The following is a 20,390-nucleotide window of genomic DNA, read 5'->3' on the forward strand; positions in this document are numbered from 1 at the left end:
ATTTTTTGCACCATAACACTCACTTTTTTCCTCCTAAAAAGTAAGGGGAAATGTCTGTGCGTGTTATGGAGGGAATGCCTACGGGTGGCATGCCTACGGATTTTCCTCCTCTAAAAACTATGTGCGTGTTATGGTCAGGTGCGTGTTATAGAGCGAAAAATACGGTAGGTCTAGGTCTGTGTAATCAGATGAGAAGAATCCTGCAGGATCAGACCAAAGCCCCATCTAGTTCAGCATCCTGTTCTCCACAGCAACTAGCCAGGCTGTGGGAAACCCACAAGCAAGGCATGAGCACCACTGCATTCTCCTGCTGCTATTCCCCAGTGACTGGCAAGATCCTGGAAGTATCATCCAAAACATGCCACCCTGAGTTCCATGATGGGAGGGAAGAGGGAGGAGGAACAGAGTTGTCTAGCTGTATTTTTATAAAGAACATATTCCATATAAATTTAGCTGCAGAATTGGACAGAACTGGCTAAATGTACTGCCGTGTAGTTCTGAGTCAAATTCTTTGCTACTGTGCCACTTATATGTAGCATGTAAAAGGGTTCTAGTTTTTTCTGCTTTATTATTGTAAAGAATATTTGCCAACATATGTTGAAATGTCAAGTAAGCAGATGTAGAAATTAACTCCAGCATCGAAACAGTAATTTGAGAGGTGACATTCTTGAATAGTAAAGTACTTAAAAAGCAAAGGCTTTTGCGTGAAAACTTGTATGCCACCAAAACTGAAGTTATTTGCAGTCGTTGACTGAATCAGTGACTTGCAAAGTTAATATTCTCTGACTCAACGCTAACGCAGGCCCTGTTTTAATAACTAAATGACTCAACAGACCAATCCAAGGCATACACTATTTTTTACATTAAGCAAACAATAAATGCTGTAAGTAAAAATTAAACACAATTTAATTGGAAGCACCTTACATGAGTTTCAAATGGAATGTCCAAGTAAGCATTCAGAGCCAGAAGAATCTGTTCAAGCATGTCCACCCCCAGGAATGAATCTGAAAATTGGAGGCTAAAGCTTACAGATTTGTGCTCATGACTTGCAGCTTTTTATTTTACCTGAAACTATCTTTTTTTTGTAATTTGGAACTAAATCAGTGTATGATGCCATAAAACAATTACTTTCTTGAATACAAAAGTGCCACCAATTTGTTGAAAGTGCTCTTTTAAAAAACACCTAAAATGTTGCTTTGCATCAGGATCCTTCTAAATTAAAGAGAGCACTTAAGTTTTGTAACTTTGTTGGACAATTGTTAAGGAACTTTACAAGCCACAAAGAATCAGAAAGCTCTCCAACCTGAAAGGCATGGATAATGAGAGGGTTTTTCCGAAAGCTTAATAGGGACATAATTGAATTACATAATAACTTCTTATAGATTGTGATTACCCCTCACATCAGCACTACATTGAAAATATAACTTGACTTTCAGGGCGTACATAATAATAAAGCAAAAAACAAATTGAGAATGGGCTATAAGAGTAATGTGTTCGTTTAGCAAATAATTAATGTACAGAATGGTCTGCTAGGTAAAATGACCAAGACAAAGGCCCAAGAAACAATTGGCAACTCTGTTGGGGGAAATTGAGTACTAAAAAGAGATAAGCTTCAATGAACCTGAAACCTTTACTACTTAGACATTATTTGATCCAGTCATTAATGCAAGCCAGCTGCAATTTGATACTAGTGTATTTCTACCATGAAAAATAATGCCAGCTCCTCTTGGTTGGGACTGTAAATTTGAGTGAGTAAATGAGTGTTGAACTGCAGTTAAGTGCCACGTTGACTGCAATGTGTGTATTCTACTTGGATTCTTTAAAATGTTTGTCAACTTAGTAATGTATGAAAGATCACTTACTCTTTGAAGAAAACATCTACCTGAAATGGCTGTGATGAGCATATCTTAATAGACTCTTATCCAACCATATGCATATGAAAATTATGTGTCTTTGAGTGTTTTCTTATGTAAATGTTAAGATTGTATCAAGGAGTATATCAAGAGAACCCATGGCACAAAGCAGAAATTGTGGCCTCGGATCAACACTGCCAGAACAGCAATACACAACATGGTTGTGTCCTTCCACAAGAACATGCATGGCACCATCCAGTATGATGGCTTATCCTCTGACATCTTACTTATAAAGAGCTCATTTGCCCCAGTGCAACAAAGCATGTCTCTCCCGTATTGGTCACTACAGCCACAGCAGGTGCTGTAACTCTCCAACAGTTTGACTTCACCCCCAAAGATGGACTCCTCTATTGTCTCCAGAGACAAACGGATTCCAACACACAAAAACTCTGGAATTTTGATAACTTGGTAACCTTTGTCATTGAACCAGTATTTTTCCTCTCTCCAAAGCAGGGAGCTATAGAAATTCTTAATTTGTTGTAAACAAAGATTTATCTATCTTTTTCAAAACAGGTAGCTACAGGTGGCACAAGAAGATACAGGAGGAATATTTGAAATTTGGAAAGCATTTAATCTCACCCCATTTCAAGTCGTGTTCCAATTCACTTTTTCTTTAAACATGGTAGCCACTTTCCCCTTCAGACTTCACAATAATGAAAGGTTACATGTATGTATCAGGTGTTATATTGCACTTTGTTATATAAAAGCTGGCAGCCATCTAAAACTCTATGAAAAGTTTAAGAATAAAATAAATGCAGTTTATTAAAACTGCAACTTTAGTTTAAATATTGATAGCAAGTGGAACAGAATGAAACCTTTAAAAAAAAACCACATACAGAATACTTCTGGTTTACAATATTAAACACTAAACCTTACATGAAAAGTTCATGCTTCTCTTATACCTGATGTTGTAAATTAAGGCATGTGATCTTGGCTTAGTCAAGAAGAAAGTTAGATCCAATGTGAGCTTCAAGCGCTAGGCCCAGTCGGCTTTTATCCTTAGCCAGTGGGCCAGATCAAGAACTTCCATGCTCAGGTCCACTGGCCAGACTCTGTCCAATCGGCTGCTTATGATTGGCCAGTTTAAACTTTAGACTAGGAGGGCTATCCCACCCTGCAATGCGATCAGACAGGGAATTTGCAACAGCTGGTTCCTGGGACTTGACTCCTTGCAGCCCTGGGAAAGGAGGGCAGCCCGCGAGGGTTTGCAGCCACTGTCCACTGGAGCAGGGTAAGTGGCCATTATGTTACAACTAAACACATAAAATTTCCTTCCAGTATTAGGCAGGATTCATTTGATGTTCTTCGGCTTATCCAATTTTAGTATGAAACATTAACTGGAGATATTCCACATGAAGAACTGCAAAGTTGATGGAGCCACCTAATCAAAACAAATTTACCTTGGCAGATTTGTCAACATCAGTGAAGTCTGCTTTTAGCTACGGCCCTAGAAGTTTTGCAGAATTTCTTGTTTTAATATAAATTTGGGTTCCCACCCCTTCCCTTTTCCCACTTACAATCGTGTAAAGACATTTCACATCATTTTATAGAAGTTAAAGATGAAAGTGCTGTGACTTTGCTTTGAAAATACTGACAATTCCACAATGCAAGCCCCAGAGTCTGTAGATACAAGCATCACATTAGCAGTCCACGAATTACCGATGAAAAATTCATGCCACTGTAGTAACTTTCATATTGGCAAAAGTCAGACAGAAGTGAAAACAGCATATTTAACAGAGAAATCTGTAAATATTCACATAATGATGATCTCTGAGACACTTTGCTCCCCCCTCAACTGAGGATTGCATTGTACACAAAAAAGAGGAAGGAAAAGTCTCTATCAGCAGCCCAAATTAATGGTGCAGCTTTCTGTGTCACTTATTCCTTGTCTGACTTCCATAAAGCATGGTAGACCTTTACCTTGGTATTGGTTGTTAGCATCACATTCTCCCCAACCCTCTTGAAGAGGTGAGCCACTGCTGTTGACTGCCTTGACAATATGCTTGTCCAGCTCAGCGTTGATAGAGAACTTGCTGGTTATGGTGGAATCTAGGGAAACAAAATCATCTACAGCTTGGGCTGTAGAGCTTCCTGGAAGTGCGCTGTAAATACTGTGCCAGGTTGAACAGACCCCCATTGTTCCTTGAATGGAAGTACACACCATCTTCAGTTGAGCTGAAGGCAGAACAGAGCAACAAGGCAAAGTATATGCCAAAGAGAGTTGGAGCAGAAACACAGCTCTGTTTCACAGCACTCTTTATAGAGAAGGCATCAGAGTATGAACTATCATACTGGAAGGTGCCATGGATGTTCGCGTGGAAGGACACAATTATATTGTGGAGCTTAGGTGGGCATCCTGTCTTATTGAGCAGTATGAAGAGTCCTTTTTGGCTGACAAGGTCAAAGGCCTCCATCGGATCTATGAAGGTGATGTACTCCTACCTAACTTAACTGTAGCACGATCTTTGATAGAGGAATATGTTTTTTGCTGTAAGTGACTAAGATCTTTTTGCTTTGAACATAGGCAAGAACCTTCTTAATCCAATCAGAATTATGCTAAAGCTATTCCACTGTATGTTCCATTAAGTCTTTAAGGTGCCACAAGACTATGTCACTTATTCTACACTTTTTTAGTACTTTAGAAAAATCTCACAATAGAGACATTTTCAGAGGTGCAAAAATTGCCACTATAGTCTCCAGGTATCAAGGTGGGTGGGTTGAGCTGACAGAATTATGTTAAGGCCTAGTTTGCATGACACATGCAGGCTTTCAGAGAGGAGCTTGCAGCCACTGCCATGGGATAGTGGCTGGATGGAATGTCAGCTCAGGTGCCTCTGCAAGAGGAATTCCTTCCTTCCTCCTGTACTGCGTTCAGGCATTGTTCCCCCGTCCCACAAACAGCCAAGAGGGTGACCTGCACTTGGCTGCCACCTTAAATAGGCCAAGCACAGGCTGTGCACAGCTCCCAAGCCCCTGCCACTGATTGGCTCTGTGGGTGCTGCCTGCCCATACCTGAGAGGATCGTTGTGGCTGGGGGTGAATGGTAGCTGGTAACCATCTCCTCCCCTTGCTACACCAGATGATGAAGGCCTACCTGGACCCACCACGGTTGCGCCATGCATCAAAACGTTTCCCACCCAGAGTCCCAGATGAGCTGTTATTCCCTCCCCCTGTACTCCAGGCATTGTTTGTCCCCAGTGATGTCACTGTATAATCATATCTGGTTTGACTGCATGATCATCACCAGGTTTACTGATGTAGCTGCAAGAAAGGAGCACAAATTCTAAAAAAAAAAGCTGATAATAATCTCACAGAAGATTGAATCAAGTGCTTTGTGTGGATGGTTTCAGCATCAATTTCATTTCATTTTTTTCCTCAAAGATGTTGTAATTAAATATATGAAAATGATGCATCTTTTATTATTAGCTCTTTCTCAATTGGCTGTGATCCTTCATTTAAAGTTGAAATCTTAGGTTGCCCAGCAACAATGCAGTCCTGTGTATTTATCTCTTATTAAAAACAAGGTAGCTTTCTATTTGCACAGGTGTGTTTAAAATGGCTGGACAAGAATCATTCTACAATTTTAAGAATTAAAGGGTGTTTTTTGTGAGTCTAGACTCCCACATTTTATACATTTTTTCCATTTTATACATTTTAGCTTGTATGGTTTTATTTTGGACTCGAGCTTGGTATGGGTCATTTTGGATGTTCTAAAACTATTAGAATTATGTGATCATTGGTTCCCAGAATCTGAACCCAGACTACCACATTATGCCTACGTTTCCATAGTGTTATAAAGGATATAGCAGTTACACTCCCTTCTTTTTTAAACGCCTATTTGCTTCATAGGTTATGGTCTACTTTATGGTAATAACTGAAAAGGGTGAAGCATGACTGCTCATGAGGAGGCAAGTCATCTGTGCATTGAGTTTTCTTTTTTTAAACGTAGCTGTTAATTTTTTAATTTATTGGTCTTGTTTTTATGGGTTCTGTATGTTTTGTATTTTTTCTGTTTATATTTATTATTATTTATTGTGTTGTTACTCAATGTGGAATTGAACAATTCAGTAAAGAGTGGGTTAACAACAACAACAGCAACAACAATATTGACTGTGAATTTCTGTTTGGAAATAAGGATGGAGGACATTCCTTGATAGAGATGATGCATTCTACTGGAAAGATCAGGCAGGCCTTTTGCCTCCTCTCTAGGAGGAGGAGGAATCCTCTTTCACCAGACCAACTAGCAGAGTGGACAACTCCCCGACCCTTAAACAATTATTCAGCTGGAACCACATTGATGACTGGAACCTAACAGTTACAACGCTATGGATAACAGGAAAGAAAATGGAGAACTAACAAAGGAGACAGAAGTAACAAAAGAACTTGCCCTAACAAGAAAAGACAGAAATCTCAATTAAGGAGCAAAAACCTAAGGAAGGGAAAGGAAGCCCTAACAGTATGTGAGGCAGCAGCAGAAGGCATAACCCACACTCATCAAGATTGTCAGTAGAGGCAGGAGTAGAGGGTGGAACATACTAGATCTCCAAACAGAAATTCATAGTAAGAGCATGTTTTCATTTTTGTGAGATGAGCCCGGAGGATATTCCTTGACAAGGGACATATCAGAGCAGTTTCCTAAGCCAAGGCAGACTTCCTCTGCCTGCCACCCCCATTCCTTGTGCTTCTCAGTGTTTTGGAGAACCTTCATATTGAAAGCATTGTCCAAGGAGGCATCATCCCTATCAAGAGATGTCCTCCAATTTTGTCTCATAAACAGACAGTAGTATAATTTTAGGATCATAATCTGCTTTATACCATTGCAGAGGTGTTATGTCACTTCCCACATATCAATTAATTATCCATAAGTTTTAATAGATGAATTCATTGATTATATCTGCAGAAACTTGCATATAAATAAAAGTCACCCTTAAATAAGATGCATGGCAGGCACCATGTTAAGAGGCCTTCTCTGAAAAAGAGGCAGAAGAATATCTTCTAAGATAGTGTCTGTATATGCTTGTAATACTTACATTTTCTCATTTGCTGTACACCACTTACAGAAATTTATATATTAAGCAGTAATATTTTAAAATAAAATAAAATGAATCTGCCTCATGGGTTTTTTCATGAAAATATGTTTTTAACACAAGTAAACATTTCTTTTAAGTCTGCTTCTTTAAGTCTACTGTGCGATTGGTAACTATTATAATATCTTTGTTAATCGACTGATCTGTTCTTAATTACAGTAAACTGGGGAGGGGACTATATTTGTTTTCAAATACTTGTGCCTTGTTTCACTTCTGAAAAGATTCCTTATATCAGCTCACATGAACAAATGAACTGTAACATTTATAATCTCTTTAGTGTTAATGTGGCTACAGAAGACTCAATTTTTATTTGCCTAGTGCCTGCTTTGTTATCCAAGCTCAGTTGTTAGGGCTCCAAAGCTTTTTTCCTATCCCAGTAGTAATCCAAATGCTGGTCTCAGTTGTTCCTGTTGACTTCTGAACCAGTACTGTTTAAAGTACACTTCCCACGAAGCCTGTAAGTTTCTCAATACTTGACTGCCCTCACATGAATCCTTGGAAGGATCATGGTGGCAAGCTGCTGCTGCTGCTGCTGCTAATGTTAATAACATTGAAAACATTGTCTTACGTGAGTCCTTGAAGCTTTGGGACACTTCTTTGCCAAAATTACAGATGGCTCTGCTACTATGAGAGAAACGGTGTCTAAACTCTAGGCTTTGAAAAGTATCAATTTTTTCTTTTTGTCTGAGATAAAGTGGGTTGCCCTGTGTAAGAACTGCTGAAAGCAACAGATTTAAGGACATGTTTAATAGTTTTTTCTGTGCCAGAAATGGGAAATTATTGTGTATAATACTCTATTTTGCATATTGTCATTCAAGGAAATCTAATACCTTGTCGTTCTCTTTGGTTCCAGCTCTTCCTCTTTGTGACCTGGAATTTTGAGCTGTACATGATTCCTCTGACACTGTTGCTACTGTTGGTGTGGAACTACTTCCTGATTATTTCAGGGAAAGATAATAGACAACGTGATACGGTAAGTGTCTCTTAAACTTTTTTTGCTGTGGGGGCAGAGGGCAGAAGACCCTTCTCTTCATGGAGGCAGAACTTTGAAGTGGAATTTAAGCAATAAGCCAATTTGGGTGCAGGTTCACCCCTGGAGAGACATTAAGTGATTGCCTCTTAGGCTTTGCAGTTCTACCACACTCCTCACCATAATAAGAAGTTGAACATCCAAACAAGAGATTCTGTAAATATGAGGACCTTTCATGAATTGCTGCCGTCCTTTTTAAAATCCCAAGGAAACTGGAAAACACCAGAGACCTGGTGCAAAGTTGTGGATGCCAGAACATAAAATCTTGGCATGTACCTCCTTCCAGCACTTCTCTGATGAAAATGGGGACAATGGGTGGGGTTCAGGGCAGAGTCTGGGAACCCAACAGCGCTGACAGTGGCAGGGCAACACAATCTTGACTTGGAAGTGCAAGGGGAAACTAAAAGCACATGAGAATATATGGCTCTGGTTGACAGAAAAACAGTGCTGTATGCAGATCAAATAACAAATGCATATTTATTAAAGAGTATTGGTCTAATTTTATAAAACACAGCAATAAGTGACTAGCTGAAGTCCAGTTAATAGATGGTAGATAATAATTATGTACAGGCAGCTACCATTTTGCACAGGGGTTCAGTTCCTGATCTTTGCACGCGTTGGCAGAGTACACATAAGCCCACCCTGTTCTGCCACCATTCTGCCTTCTTCTGAGTCCAGAAAGACCCCTGTGTAGGCAGACATGTGTCAGTTGGGTGCGTGTAAAATGGTTGCTGCAGTTAGAAGCATTTATGAGTACAGGTAACTTGCAGCTTGGGCACATTTAACCTACACAATTTCAGCTTTATGCACCTGATGTATGGCCGGTTGAAATCACACAAACTGAACATAAGGAAAGTGGAGAACTTAAAAAGCTCTTTTTGCACAGGATATTCCCAGTGCAGAAAGAGTTTTTAAGCTTTCTACCTCTCTTACTGGGGTTTAGGAGGCCTTTCTTGGGGGATGAGACCCATTCAGTGCACTAGCTCCGGAAGGTAAGATTACTGATACAGGGGTGGTTCTAAGGGGTTATTTTGACATTCACAATAAGTTGCAAGTTACCTGTACCTCGGAGCACATGTACGTAGAGGGCTGAGTCCAGCATTGGTCCAACGTACCCAAATTCATGGAGGTTGTCTTTATATTTCAGTGGCTATTAGCCACAGTGGCCGTATTGAGCCTTCATGTGCTTCCTGGAGTCAAGAATAGGAAACAGAAAGGTGGACTAGGTGAATCATTGGTTTGATTCACCAAGCTTCCTTTTCTGTTCTTATTCCTCTTTAACATGCTGATATGCATTAAAGAAAATTAAAATGCAGCATCTCAGAAGGCCTTTGCCCATAGAATGCCTCTCCTACATAACAATCTCAGTTTCCCAATCAATTCCAGCATGAGAGTCTGTAATAATGTTTCAGATCAATGACATTATTCACCAAGTTGCTGTCTGATTATGACAGATGGACCAATCTTGTCTCGTCACTTTTAAGTGGCAGGGAAACATTTTCCACCCATATGTATGCTCTGTTCTACTTTGTAGTATTTTTAACTAATTTTCTAATGGCTTAAAATTTTCTTTTATTTCTGAGTGTTACTACGTGTCCAAGAACAAATACCATTAATCTTTTTTTTTTTTTGTCTCAGTCTAGATACAAAATGGTTGACTTTTTACAGCAATATATAAAAATAAATGAATGAATGAATGAATGAGAGGGGTTTGCCTTGTGGGACAAGGAATAGGGCTTCTTCAGTTGTGGAACATCTTCTTTGGAACTCCCCTTCTCAATGAAACATGCTTTGTTGTGTATTACATAGGTGATACTGAGTTATAGGGAAGGACCTCAGTAGCGTGTTCTAGATGGGGATATTTCTATTTAGAAATATTTACTTCACTTTATTTCTATACTCTATTTCTTTCTCTTAATGATAAAGCTCTTTGGCCTGCTAAGGGCCTCCCCTTTGTGGCCTCTTTTCTTTTCACTCGTTCTAGAACAGGCATAGGCAAACTTCGGCCCTCCAGATGTTTGGGACTCCATCATCCCTAGCTAACAGGACCAATGGTCAGGGATGGTGGGAATTGTAGTCCCAAACATCTGGAGGGATGGAGTTTGCCTATGCCTGTTCTAGAAGGTCAGTTTTGGAGAAAAGGAAACAGAATGGAACTCAACTTAGAATAGGTCAAAAGTATTTATGAGCTGAGCTGAAATTGAAAGGGATATTTGACTCTGATTACAAAAGTTCACTATGTGTTTTTGAACTGTCACCACCGCCCCCAGTTCTGAAACTCGACAATAAAACAACTGTTATATATTTTGGTCTTCTCCCTAAGTTTGTGCCAATCTTTCTTTATCATTCTGTTAGTAATGTAAATAGAAACTACAACACAAAACAGTGGTGCCACTGATATAGCCCAGGTGTGGGTCACAGTTTCTCAGTTGAACACTATTTTAAAATTATTCATTTGTGGGGAGGGGTTTCAGTTTATCATAATTAGCTGCAGCTTTTCCAGTATCTCAAGGTAGTTATCAAATTAATAAATCAAATATTTGATTAGGATGCAGTTCTATGCAGAAAGGATGGTGATGTGCCTTCCCCATTTATCTTTGCAATGCAAATAAGGAAGTCCCAGTTCCTACACTTGTTTGGTGCTGCAGTCCACAGAGAGTTCCTCCTTCACGCACTGCAGTTCCCTGTCCCCCATATAAAATTCCCTTAGAGCAATTCAACTCTCATCTCCTGTGTTTATGCAGTGTTTTTCTCATGACTGAAGGCTACTTTTCAAACAGGGCAGTTGCCATGTTTAGGGGCAGTCTTCTTTCAGGGCGAAAATGCTATATTGCTCCCATAAGCAATAGAATGTGTAAATACATGGTTGAGGCTGACCGTGTAAACCATGTCTCCATCCTTATTATGACTGCTGGGTAGTCCATTTGTGCCCTCAGACTCTGAAGTCATGCCATAAGTTTGAGCTGCCCAACTAAGGCCTGTAGTCCTATCCCTTTTATCTAGCCGATTGAATGCAATAGGACATACTTTTGAGTAGACATGGCTAGGATTCTCTTGTATATACGGTAATAATATTAATAGGAAGAAGTGAAACAATGTTTTCATAACTGTTTATATGAAACATGCTTAACTGCTAAGGTCCAAGTTCCTAACTGATCCCAGCTCCATGATACTAAAATCTCACTTGATAAACTATATTAATTCATTTGTCCCAATCATGCATACTTTGAAATCTCCCTTGAATTTATGGGTAATTGTAAATGTGCAGTTTGGGGATATGTGTACAAGAAAATTACAATGGACTTTAAAATCCTTTAGATGGAGACATAGTTCAAATAAACATTCAATATACTGCATAGTTCTTTGTGAAAAAGGTGAGAAACAGCACACGAACTCATTAAAGATATATACAAGTGTAGATTTGCAGTAGTCTTGGTATTAACTGTACTAGCATAAAGAGCACATTAAGCTAATAAATTAAAATTGCATATTGCAAATTTACGTTGGATTTACTGTAGTGCCTGTTTATACTACATAGATCTCAATTGTTTTAAAAATCCGTTGATCATACAAGGCTATTATGTAATGAATTGAATGCATCACAAGTGAAATCCCCACTTCCTATGAGATGTCTGCCTAAAATTACAACATTAACATTTTCCTTTCCCAGACTAAAGCAATGAAACTTTTGAAAGCATTTCTTAAAAGATCAAGATGCCTTTCTTTCCACTGCAAAGTACCAGTGCTGCTTTCTTTCAACTTGCTGCCTTATGTAGAGCAATATATTCAACCTTTAGTGGCAAGCTCATCATATTAATTACGACATCCAATGGTTCAGTTACCTTGATGACTATGGTAGATGAGATAGCCCAAGGTCAAATGTTTAATAGCGGCTTGGTTTTATTCTTGCTGCCATGGGTTTTCCAGGTGCTACTGGAAGGAATTTTTTTTGTTTTGACTATGGCAGACCAACACGGCTACCTATCTGTAAATGGGTTTTCCAAATACTGTTGCAGATATGCTATACAATTAACATCAATTGTTTATAAATGCCTTCTAGAATTTCTACCTGTGTGTAGAAGCAGGCTTTACATGCCTAGCCTGGGGATAACATTGTGCACAGGAAAGCACATCCTACATAGGTTGCGAGCCTGGTAACTGCAATACTTTGCTTAAGCAGCTTGAGCCTGCATGTGCTTTGTCCACAGGTGCATGTGTTTATCTTGAAGCTGCCATTCTGTAAGAGATGGATGTTTTGTTTCAATTACGGCATTTTAAAAAGTTCTTCTTCCACTGTTCTGTGTGAGAGAAGCAGATGCCCTGTTGTGAAAATGACCACATAAGACTCTGATATTAGGCTTATTGACTGTAGGGAATCTTCAGCTTGACCTAAAGTACTTTCAGATGACCTGCAATAGTCTGAGTGGTTTTACACATCCTCTTCAATCCATGCACATTCAATAATTTTATATTATAATTATGTGTAAGCACTGTAAATCAACTGACACGCAGACACATATTGTGGTTTAGATTTTGCAGAGACAAATGGGAGGGCAGGGAATTAAATCAGCTCCAGATTCCTCACGAATCCCTTTGTGTCCCTAGAGTAGAAACATTGACTCAGGACCCAGTTCTGTTCCCTTTATTGAATAAAAAAATAGTGTCAGGCCACGGTTTCATATTATTTTAGGTCGAAATAAATATACGGTATATGCAAATATTTGTTTTGGTAAGTTATGTTAACTTCTGTGTACTTTCAAAAAACATCTGAATGACGTCGGAGTGCTCCAGGTTTATCCAGCATTTCACTGGTTGAGATGCCTACACTTTTTATTATTTTTCAACTATTGAGAATACCCACGACTTGTGATTTTCTGTAGCTTTCATACTTTATATTATGCAATTTAATCAGAATTGTTGTATGGCTTTTTAACTTAGGCATTTTTCTGTAGCTTCTTGGTAAATATTAAAGTCAGCTCGATTTTTATTATATATATGCAGGACCATGATGGTGGTACAACAGTTAATAAAACAGGACTGCCTATCTTTGTATGGGAAACAGTTTTCTGTGTTGACTGCCAAGTGACAAAAAGGGCCATTCTGCATTTTATTCATTTCAGAGGTTTACCCGGGTTTGACACCCAAGTGAAGAGTCCATACAGAGTTTCTGTTACCCAAGATTCCCTAAGAAGCATTTCTTTATGAAAAATGATTGCAAATAAATGTTGGTAGCATTCATATTCCATATGTTTAGGTGTAGGGCATGATTTAGCCAAAGTGATGTTCTTTTAAGGCATATTGATGTCACAAGGAGAGCTAATCAAATGCCTTTTCACTATTTTAACTATCATGACCAAAAAGTTCTAAGTAGCTCTGTGATTCTGTAAAACTGCCATATTAATATGACCCTACCTAACAGGAATCTAGTTGCAAAGAACAATAATATTAATATACTAATAACCCTGGCTACATGCAGAGGAAATGTGCAGCCATGTGCTGGGTTACATAATAATGTGGGCTGATCAAAATAGATATGACAGTTACGTGGAGTGAGCCCATTTTGTTGTGTGCCTGTTTCTACATATAACATTGCATGCATTAGCACACTTGCACATCTACAAACCTTCCTCTTTTCACATGTTTTTCGTGTGAAATATCCTTTCACATATTTAAAAGTGCCATTGGTCCGGGGATATTAAACGGTATTACATTGCAATTGGAGTTATGTCAGCTCCAGAATTTAAAGTCAACTGTGTCCGTGGGATGTTTGTTTGTTTGTTTGTTTGTTTGTTTGTTTGTTTGTTTGTTTTTTGGTGTGTAGGTCAGCTCTGTTGCTTGAACCATCTGGGGCTGTTCGTTCTGCAGGGAGCTTTGCTGCTTTCTGCTTCTAGTCTAGCATGCTGTGGTCTGGTTTGCAGAGGCTGATCTGTGGCAGGACTACTTGGTTGGTTTTGTTTTCCCTCCTTTTGATCAGGATATCAAGCTCCCCAATGTGTCTTTGCATGACACAGAAGGTGAAACACCCAGAGAAACACCACTGGAAGTATTGAGTTGAGGGCCAACAAGACCAGTTTGATTGCTATAGCCAATTCAGAGGAAACATAAAGCCAGAATTGAATGGAGCCAAAACTAGAGTATATTCAGGGTGGTAGGGAATTGAAGTTAGCATAAACCTAGAAGGCAGCCAAGGGAGAGGGATGACTGTGAAGCACCAGGTCCCACCTGCTCCTGAGGTTTGGCTGGCCAGACCTTTAGTGTGGCGGGCCCTGCCTTGTGAAACCCCTTCTTGATAGAGGTTTGGCAGGAATCATTCCCAATCACTGTAGACATCTTTAAAAGAAAAAGAAAAACCTGTGTTAATTAAGCAGGCCCTTAAAAACCGAGATCTTTAAAACCTGAGACCTGCAGTTTCAGTTGAATTTGGGGAAACCACTTGAAGCATCCATTGTGTCAAGCTATTTCAACTGCTTTTGTCTGATTTGCTCATTTCAAACAGCTGAAAGTCTGTAAATTTTGATAATAAACCTGATTTGCAATGGGAGTTGAATAATTTCAATTACAACTGTATGAAGGTGCAATTTATAAATATTTAAGTGAAATAAATAAATCTTGGCTACATGGGTAGGGGGTCAGACAAAGGCCTGAGTCTCATCTGGAACCTTTTAACTTTAGGAGGGTAACCAATGACCTGTAAAGAACAAATCCTTCAGTTGCAAATAACCTGATTCAGGAAAATAACTCAGAGACCTATGGTGTTGGTTCAACACTCTATGTATCTTACTGAATATAAACTGGATTAACTTCTGTCTCCTTCCAACCAGTGAAGGTTGGTCTATTAAGGCAAATGGGGTGCTGCCCCGTCAACTTCAGTCTCCTTCAGCCAGCTCACACTTGTCATTATAACCAGTTCCTGGTGGGGAGCTTCATCCTTCTTATTCTCACACAGTGAAGATGAGGATGGGGACAAAGCTAGAATTCGTTGGTTCTGCCTCTCAATTGGACCTGGCTCCACCCACTGTTGAGTTCCCTGCCTCCCATCCTCCCTGTTCCAGTGGGCATCAGTCACTACTGCTTCTAACTATATAATTACCTGATTTCAATGTATTCTGCATATTTCAATTGCAATTATATCTGTTGTGTTGGGATGGATATGGGCATCTAAGCAACTTATGTGTCATGTTGTCTGCTGCCTATTTCTGTTGCATTTGTTATGTGTATACTATGATGCTTGCATTCTGGCAGGAGGAAATGATATATGGTCTGAATGGTGTCATACAAATAATTCTGTCTTGCTTTTTTGTCAATAAATACCTTGCAAAGCAGAAAGGGAAGAGGTTTCTTGAGCCATATTGTGTAATTTATGGCTAAACAGTAAGCACAATAAAGAAACTCGTGTGTAATATGTGAGACCATCTTATCTGTGCTCTTAAGTGTCATCTATATTCGTATAATAATCATGGATCAGCACCAGGAATTAGGTTCTTTCAATATCTTCCACTGCTATGTGTCATATACATCTGTGACAAGTGACATTACAGAAGGTCATGTCACTTTTAACTGCTTGCATTAGAGCTTTCTGATTTCCCCGGTGCCTTTCCTTTGTTTGATTAATAATGCTGGATTTCAAGCAAGGTTGCAGACAGCAAAATTTAAAGCACAGATTCTGAAGCAATGTTAAGCATTCCCCCCCCCCTACATAAACCTTAAGTAAAATACTGTTTCCTTAATGTTTGCCCTATAATATATATATATTTTACTATTTAGATGCTATGCCATCCAAAGGTCTGAGAAGGAACAGCAATGCCTTATAAAGCAAAGCTGAAATGATCCTAAATAACTACAGAATAAATACAGCTGAAATGTATATGCTGCAGAATAAACTTTCTCTCCAAAAGTCGGCTGCATTACTTGCATTCCCCCCAATAACACATGAGTTATTTGAACAGAAAGATAGAACCAAAGACAGAGGATGGAGGGAGTGTTGTTCTCTCACCCCTGAGAACCACACTTTGGTTCCTGCAACACCTTCAGGTGATCCTTTGAATCGACAATGAAAATGAAACATTGATGGCCTGCTCCAGCACAAACAGTAGCAGAAGCTACATTAACACTCATATTTTTGGCACTCCTCCTGTGCTGCTCTTTTCAACATATAAGGATAAAAGGAAGTATTGCTGTTTAGTGGGAAAGCATTGCTAGGAAAGGGATGGGGGAAAACTTAAAAAAACCCAACACAAGTAAAAATAATGGTCTCTAAAAAGTATTTGTATAAGTTCTTCACACAACTCGATAGACTTCCAAACTGCAGTTCACATAGAAACCTAGCATTTACGGGCTTCAGTAGTGTGTGGTCAGTGGACTAGGGGGACTAGGCTAGTCCCCTAAATGTTCCCCTGGCACTTCCTTCCCACAGCCTGGGAAGTTTCTGTCTGGCTTAGGGAGGAAGATGCGATGCCTCTGGCCTGAACTGTTCCCCTATGGGAAATTTCACTGCATGCTGCTGAAGGGCTTCTTCCTTACTTTCTCCATGACATGTTCATGAATTCCATTTCCTGTTAAGGACAAGCCAGAAATATATTTTCTGATTCTAGCAAGACCTTCCCATCACCACTTATGCCCTTCCACTTCTCAGCAATATGGGGAGAGATGGCTGGGAAAGAGAAACTAATAGGATAGAGGCAGGCATGCTTCATTTAGTTTTTTTAGCTTTCATCAAGAGTAGTTGGGAGGAAATGATCAAGGTTACCTACCCCCGCAGTATTATCAAGGAAAGGGTAAAAAGACCAAATAAATTTTCAATGAGAGTTTGCTCATCACAAATAATGACCAATTTGGGATGGAGATTATTCATTGCCATAATTTATTTCTAGAAGGGGAAATACTTCTTTCCACCGTCTGCCCCTTCTCTAGCCTACACGGTGTATATCCATTCTCTTACAAGCCTTAGCAGTCACCTCCCCCCCAGCAGCTATTTAATAGGGATAACTACTCACAAAGACTAGTCAGCTTAATAGGCAAACTTCTCTATCATCAAATCACATTGATGGCCCTGTTTATAATCTGTTCTGAGAAAATGGCTAGGATTAATCTCATGTGTAGAAACAACCTATGGTACAGATTTTCCTGAATCTTATACCTAGGTAATAGTTACTTTAAATATTTTTTAAAAGCCTTCTTACACATAGAATTTAAGAAACCAGGGTATTTTACATGGTTATTGTTAGTAGTATTTATTCATCTTTGTATCACAGGTCCATATCAGATATATCTGTGCCCTGCATAATATTTCAATTGGAATCCAAAACAATGAAAACAAAACAATTTTGAGGCAAAATACATTAAAGAAATAACCCTAGCCTTCTGCATACAGTGTATTTTTCATGTGAGAGTGTTGTGATCACCTACCTTAAATCTAAACTGTGTTACAAGAGTTAAGCATGCAAAGTCTTTTGGTACATATTGGCTGTTAATACATATATCAGAAGTCATGATAAGTCATAAAACAAGCCATAGAGAATTTCTGGTTTGCACATTCCCCAGCCCTCCATTCATCTCCCCATTTCCTACAGCCAGGAGGATGTGTTTGGGCTCTTTCACTTCCCCTTTTGATCAACTACAGCATGTTACTTAGTTCAGACTTGGAATTGTGCTTAAATTTTACTATGGTAGCTTCCAGTAGCTATGGTTCGAAGATGGTTTGAAATAACCATATTAATCTTAACTGCAGTTTGTTCGTCTTGATAGTATGGCAAAGCACAGTTAAGTAAAACCAAATGCAGCAGTTTCTGGATAAGCAGGGGGAGGGAAGAAGGGAGTGAATGAGCCTGATGCTCACTGCAGCTTGTTGCCACAACAGACCGTCAGTCATAACCATATGGCCATAGTGTGATCATGCAAAATATGGTTGCAAACTGTCTAGTAACTGCAGTAATACTATAAATAATACAGTGTCAACATGCAAATAGTGTCCTGTTAGTGAAGGTCGCAATCTTTCAGTGGTTGAAAGATTGTTTCTTCAATTCCATTTCTATACTTCTCAATGTGGTCCTTTTTGGCTCTTGGGCTGTGCTGACATAAGCCATAGTTTGCCTTAGTGTGCTATCAAAATCCTAGTTTTGGCTCTAACCATGAGCCATAATGAAGGTTTGTCCTATACAGGTTACTGCTAATGGTTTGTTCCGAAGAACTAAACCACAAGTCTGGGTTCAAATGACATGCTAAACCAAACTATGAATTAGCTGAGTGCCAAACAGCAGCAAAGTGATGAGTGCAGACTTGGTGTGCACATTCATAATGAGCCATGCTTTTTTCTTAACATAGCATTCAAATCAGGGCACCATCTTGATGGGATTGCATACAGGACAAAGAGTGTTACCATAGTGTGAATCTGTAGGTTAAATTTTCCTATTGTGCATTTATTTGGAAATATTTAATAAAGATTTCCAACCACAGAAGGCTTAATGATTTGGCAGAACAAAAACTACCTTGTTGACTCATGACAACTACTCCTGTTTGTGTCTGCAGGTAGTGGAGGACATGCTAGAGGACGAGGAAGAAGAGGATGACAGAGATGACAAGGTAATTATCTTTCCTAGCACTTGGGTACCTGGGGATGGGAGAATTTAGACATGACACTGTTCTTGCAGACAGTTAAAAAGGAGCTGAAGTGTTTTTAGTCCAGAAAATTGGACAGAGCTGTTTATCATCCTAACAATGCCAGTGTATATTGTAGGAAGGGAAAGAAGACTATAAATCCTCCCTTTTTTGTCCAGAGCTGGGTCAATTTTTTTTTCTCCTACCAGGAACAAAAATAATTCAGCTTGTCTGGAACTTGATAGCTGTTGTGAAGATAACTGCAGTGACAACTGTTTTTGAAGGACAAAAATTTGTCCTGTCTTGAGTATTACAAATAGGGCTGTACTTACTTGTGGGAAGAAATGTTGTAAAAATAGAAAAGCCACACTGTTTGAAGGTGGTCTATTGCCATCTATAATTTTCTGAGAATTACTTGGCAGAAGAATGTTTGGTGCGTGTTTCACTCCATATGATATTTAAATAATCACAATTCTCATGGGCCTCTTACAGATGGATTTGGGATGGGTGTTGTGCAGCCCAGCATCAACCTAAGGGACTATGGTAGCTCTTTTAGCTCTTGAGAATGTTGCTCAGTTCCTAGGTTGCTGGTCAGGTCGAGGATTTGCCACCACAGTAAATAACAGCTAGTTTATACAGGTTATTGAAGCAAGCAATAGGACTGCATGGTCGTCCCTAGAGGGGAGGGAAGAGGCACAGAGAGGAAATTAGAATGACCTTGTAAGAGTGAAGCAATGGCATTAGTTGGCAGGACTGGTTTGTGGGGAAGTAAAAGTACAGCAAGATAAATGTTTTGTTGTGTTTTAAGTTTTGAAATGAGGGCATTTATAGAGAAAAGTATTCAGATTCTTTTAAAGCACTTCACGTTAAATACAGAAAACATTGACCTTTACGAACGTTCTTGTACTTCTGTTGTAATAAAGCACTGACTTTTTTTAAGGCTAGAGAAAGAAAGAAAAAGTATCTTAATTTATGCCCTTGACCTTTGTTGCTAGTAGAGATGTACAGTTCTGTACCGCTATAAGAATTCGTAGGCTGGCAGCTACTAAACATTTCAAGTGTCAGAAAATTCACTGTGATTAGTTAGCCCTTTGAACAATTAAGGTCTGTGTTTTGAAAGATGAAAATTTGGACTATTTCCTTATTATCTTAACATTCAAGAGACAGAGACAGCATTTTTTTCCTTGTACACATTTAAATCATTTTGATACAAGCTGCAATCATGAAATAACGTCATACCTAAATTTTCTTTGTGCAAAGCCACGTGTGCTTTCTTTCAGTAGTGTATATGTCTGGCAACAGAATATGTGATTTATTGTGAAGGTCAGCCATGTAGATGTAGTGAGCTTGTATATTAACTCAAAAGCATTTCTCCTCTGATAAACGTAGGTCTGCTATCCATTTGTGAGTATTTTCCTCCTCTTGTTCATATTTCATTATAATTATAGCATATTATATGGGAATGTCCAGTAATTTTTGTATCCATAGAAATATCTGCAACACCTGTAAAATGTATACACATAAGTTAAGTACTTCTAATATACCCTTTGTTTAAATAAATCTTAGCTACTTAGTAATTAAGGAATTGACCCATTCTTTTTGTTACTAAGTAATCAAGAAAAGTATTTTATTGTCTTGTGTAAATTACTTAACAAGCAAAGCATACTAAGCTAAAAATAGCATACTATCTGGAACGGTATTTGGCAGTCTGAATCCAACAAAATGATTCCAAAATACTTATTGAATATAACTACTCAAACCATGAAG

General features: G+C 38.9%; 1 protein-coding gene across 14 annotated transcripts in view; it reads left to right on the forward strand.

Moving 5' to 3' along the window:
* The window catches only part of MCTP1 (multiple C2 and transmembrane domain containing 1), a 169,891-nt gene that overhangs the window by 129,007 nt on the left and 20,494 nt on the right, over window positions 1-20,390 (forward strand). For 13 of the 14 annotated variants that reach the window (XM_083703130.1, XM_083703137.1, XM_083703136.1 and 10 more), the window contains 2 exons: window positions 7,854-7,973; window positions 18,555-18,608. In XM_083703130.1, coding sequence (XP_083559256.1) covers window positions 7,854-7,973; window positions 18,555-18,608 — 174 coding nt within the window. Of the gene's footprint in view, window positions 1-2,426; window positions 2,682-7,853; window positions 7,974-18,554; window positions 18,609-20,390 lie in introns of those variants that run through there. The other variant, XM_083703141.1, reaches the window with a different exon arrangement.

This window comes from Podarcis gaigeae, assembly GCF_964106915.1.
Source record: "Podarcis gaigeae genome assembly, chromosome: 11".
NCBI lineage: Eukaryota > Metazoa > Chordata > Lepidosauria > Squamata > Lacertidae > Podarcis > Podarcis gaigeae.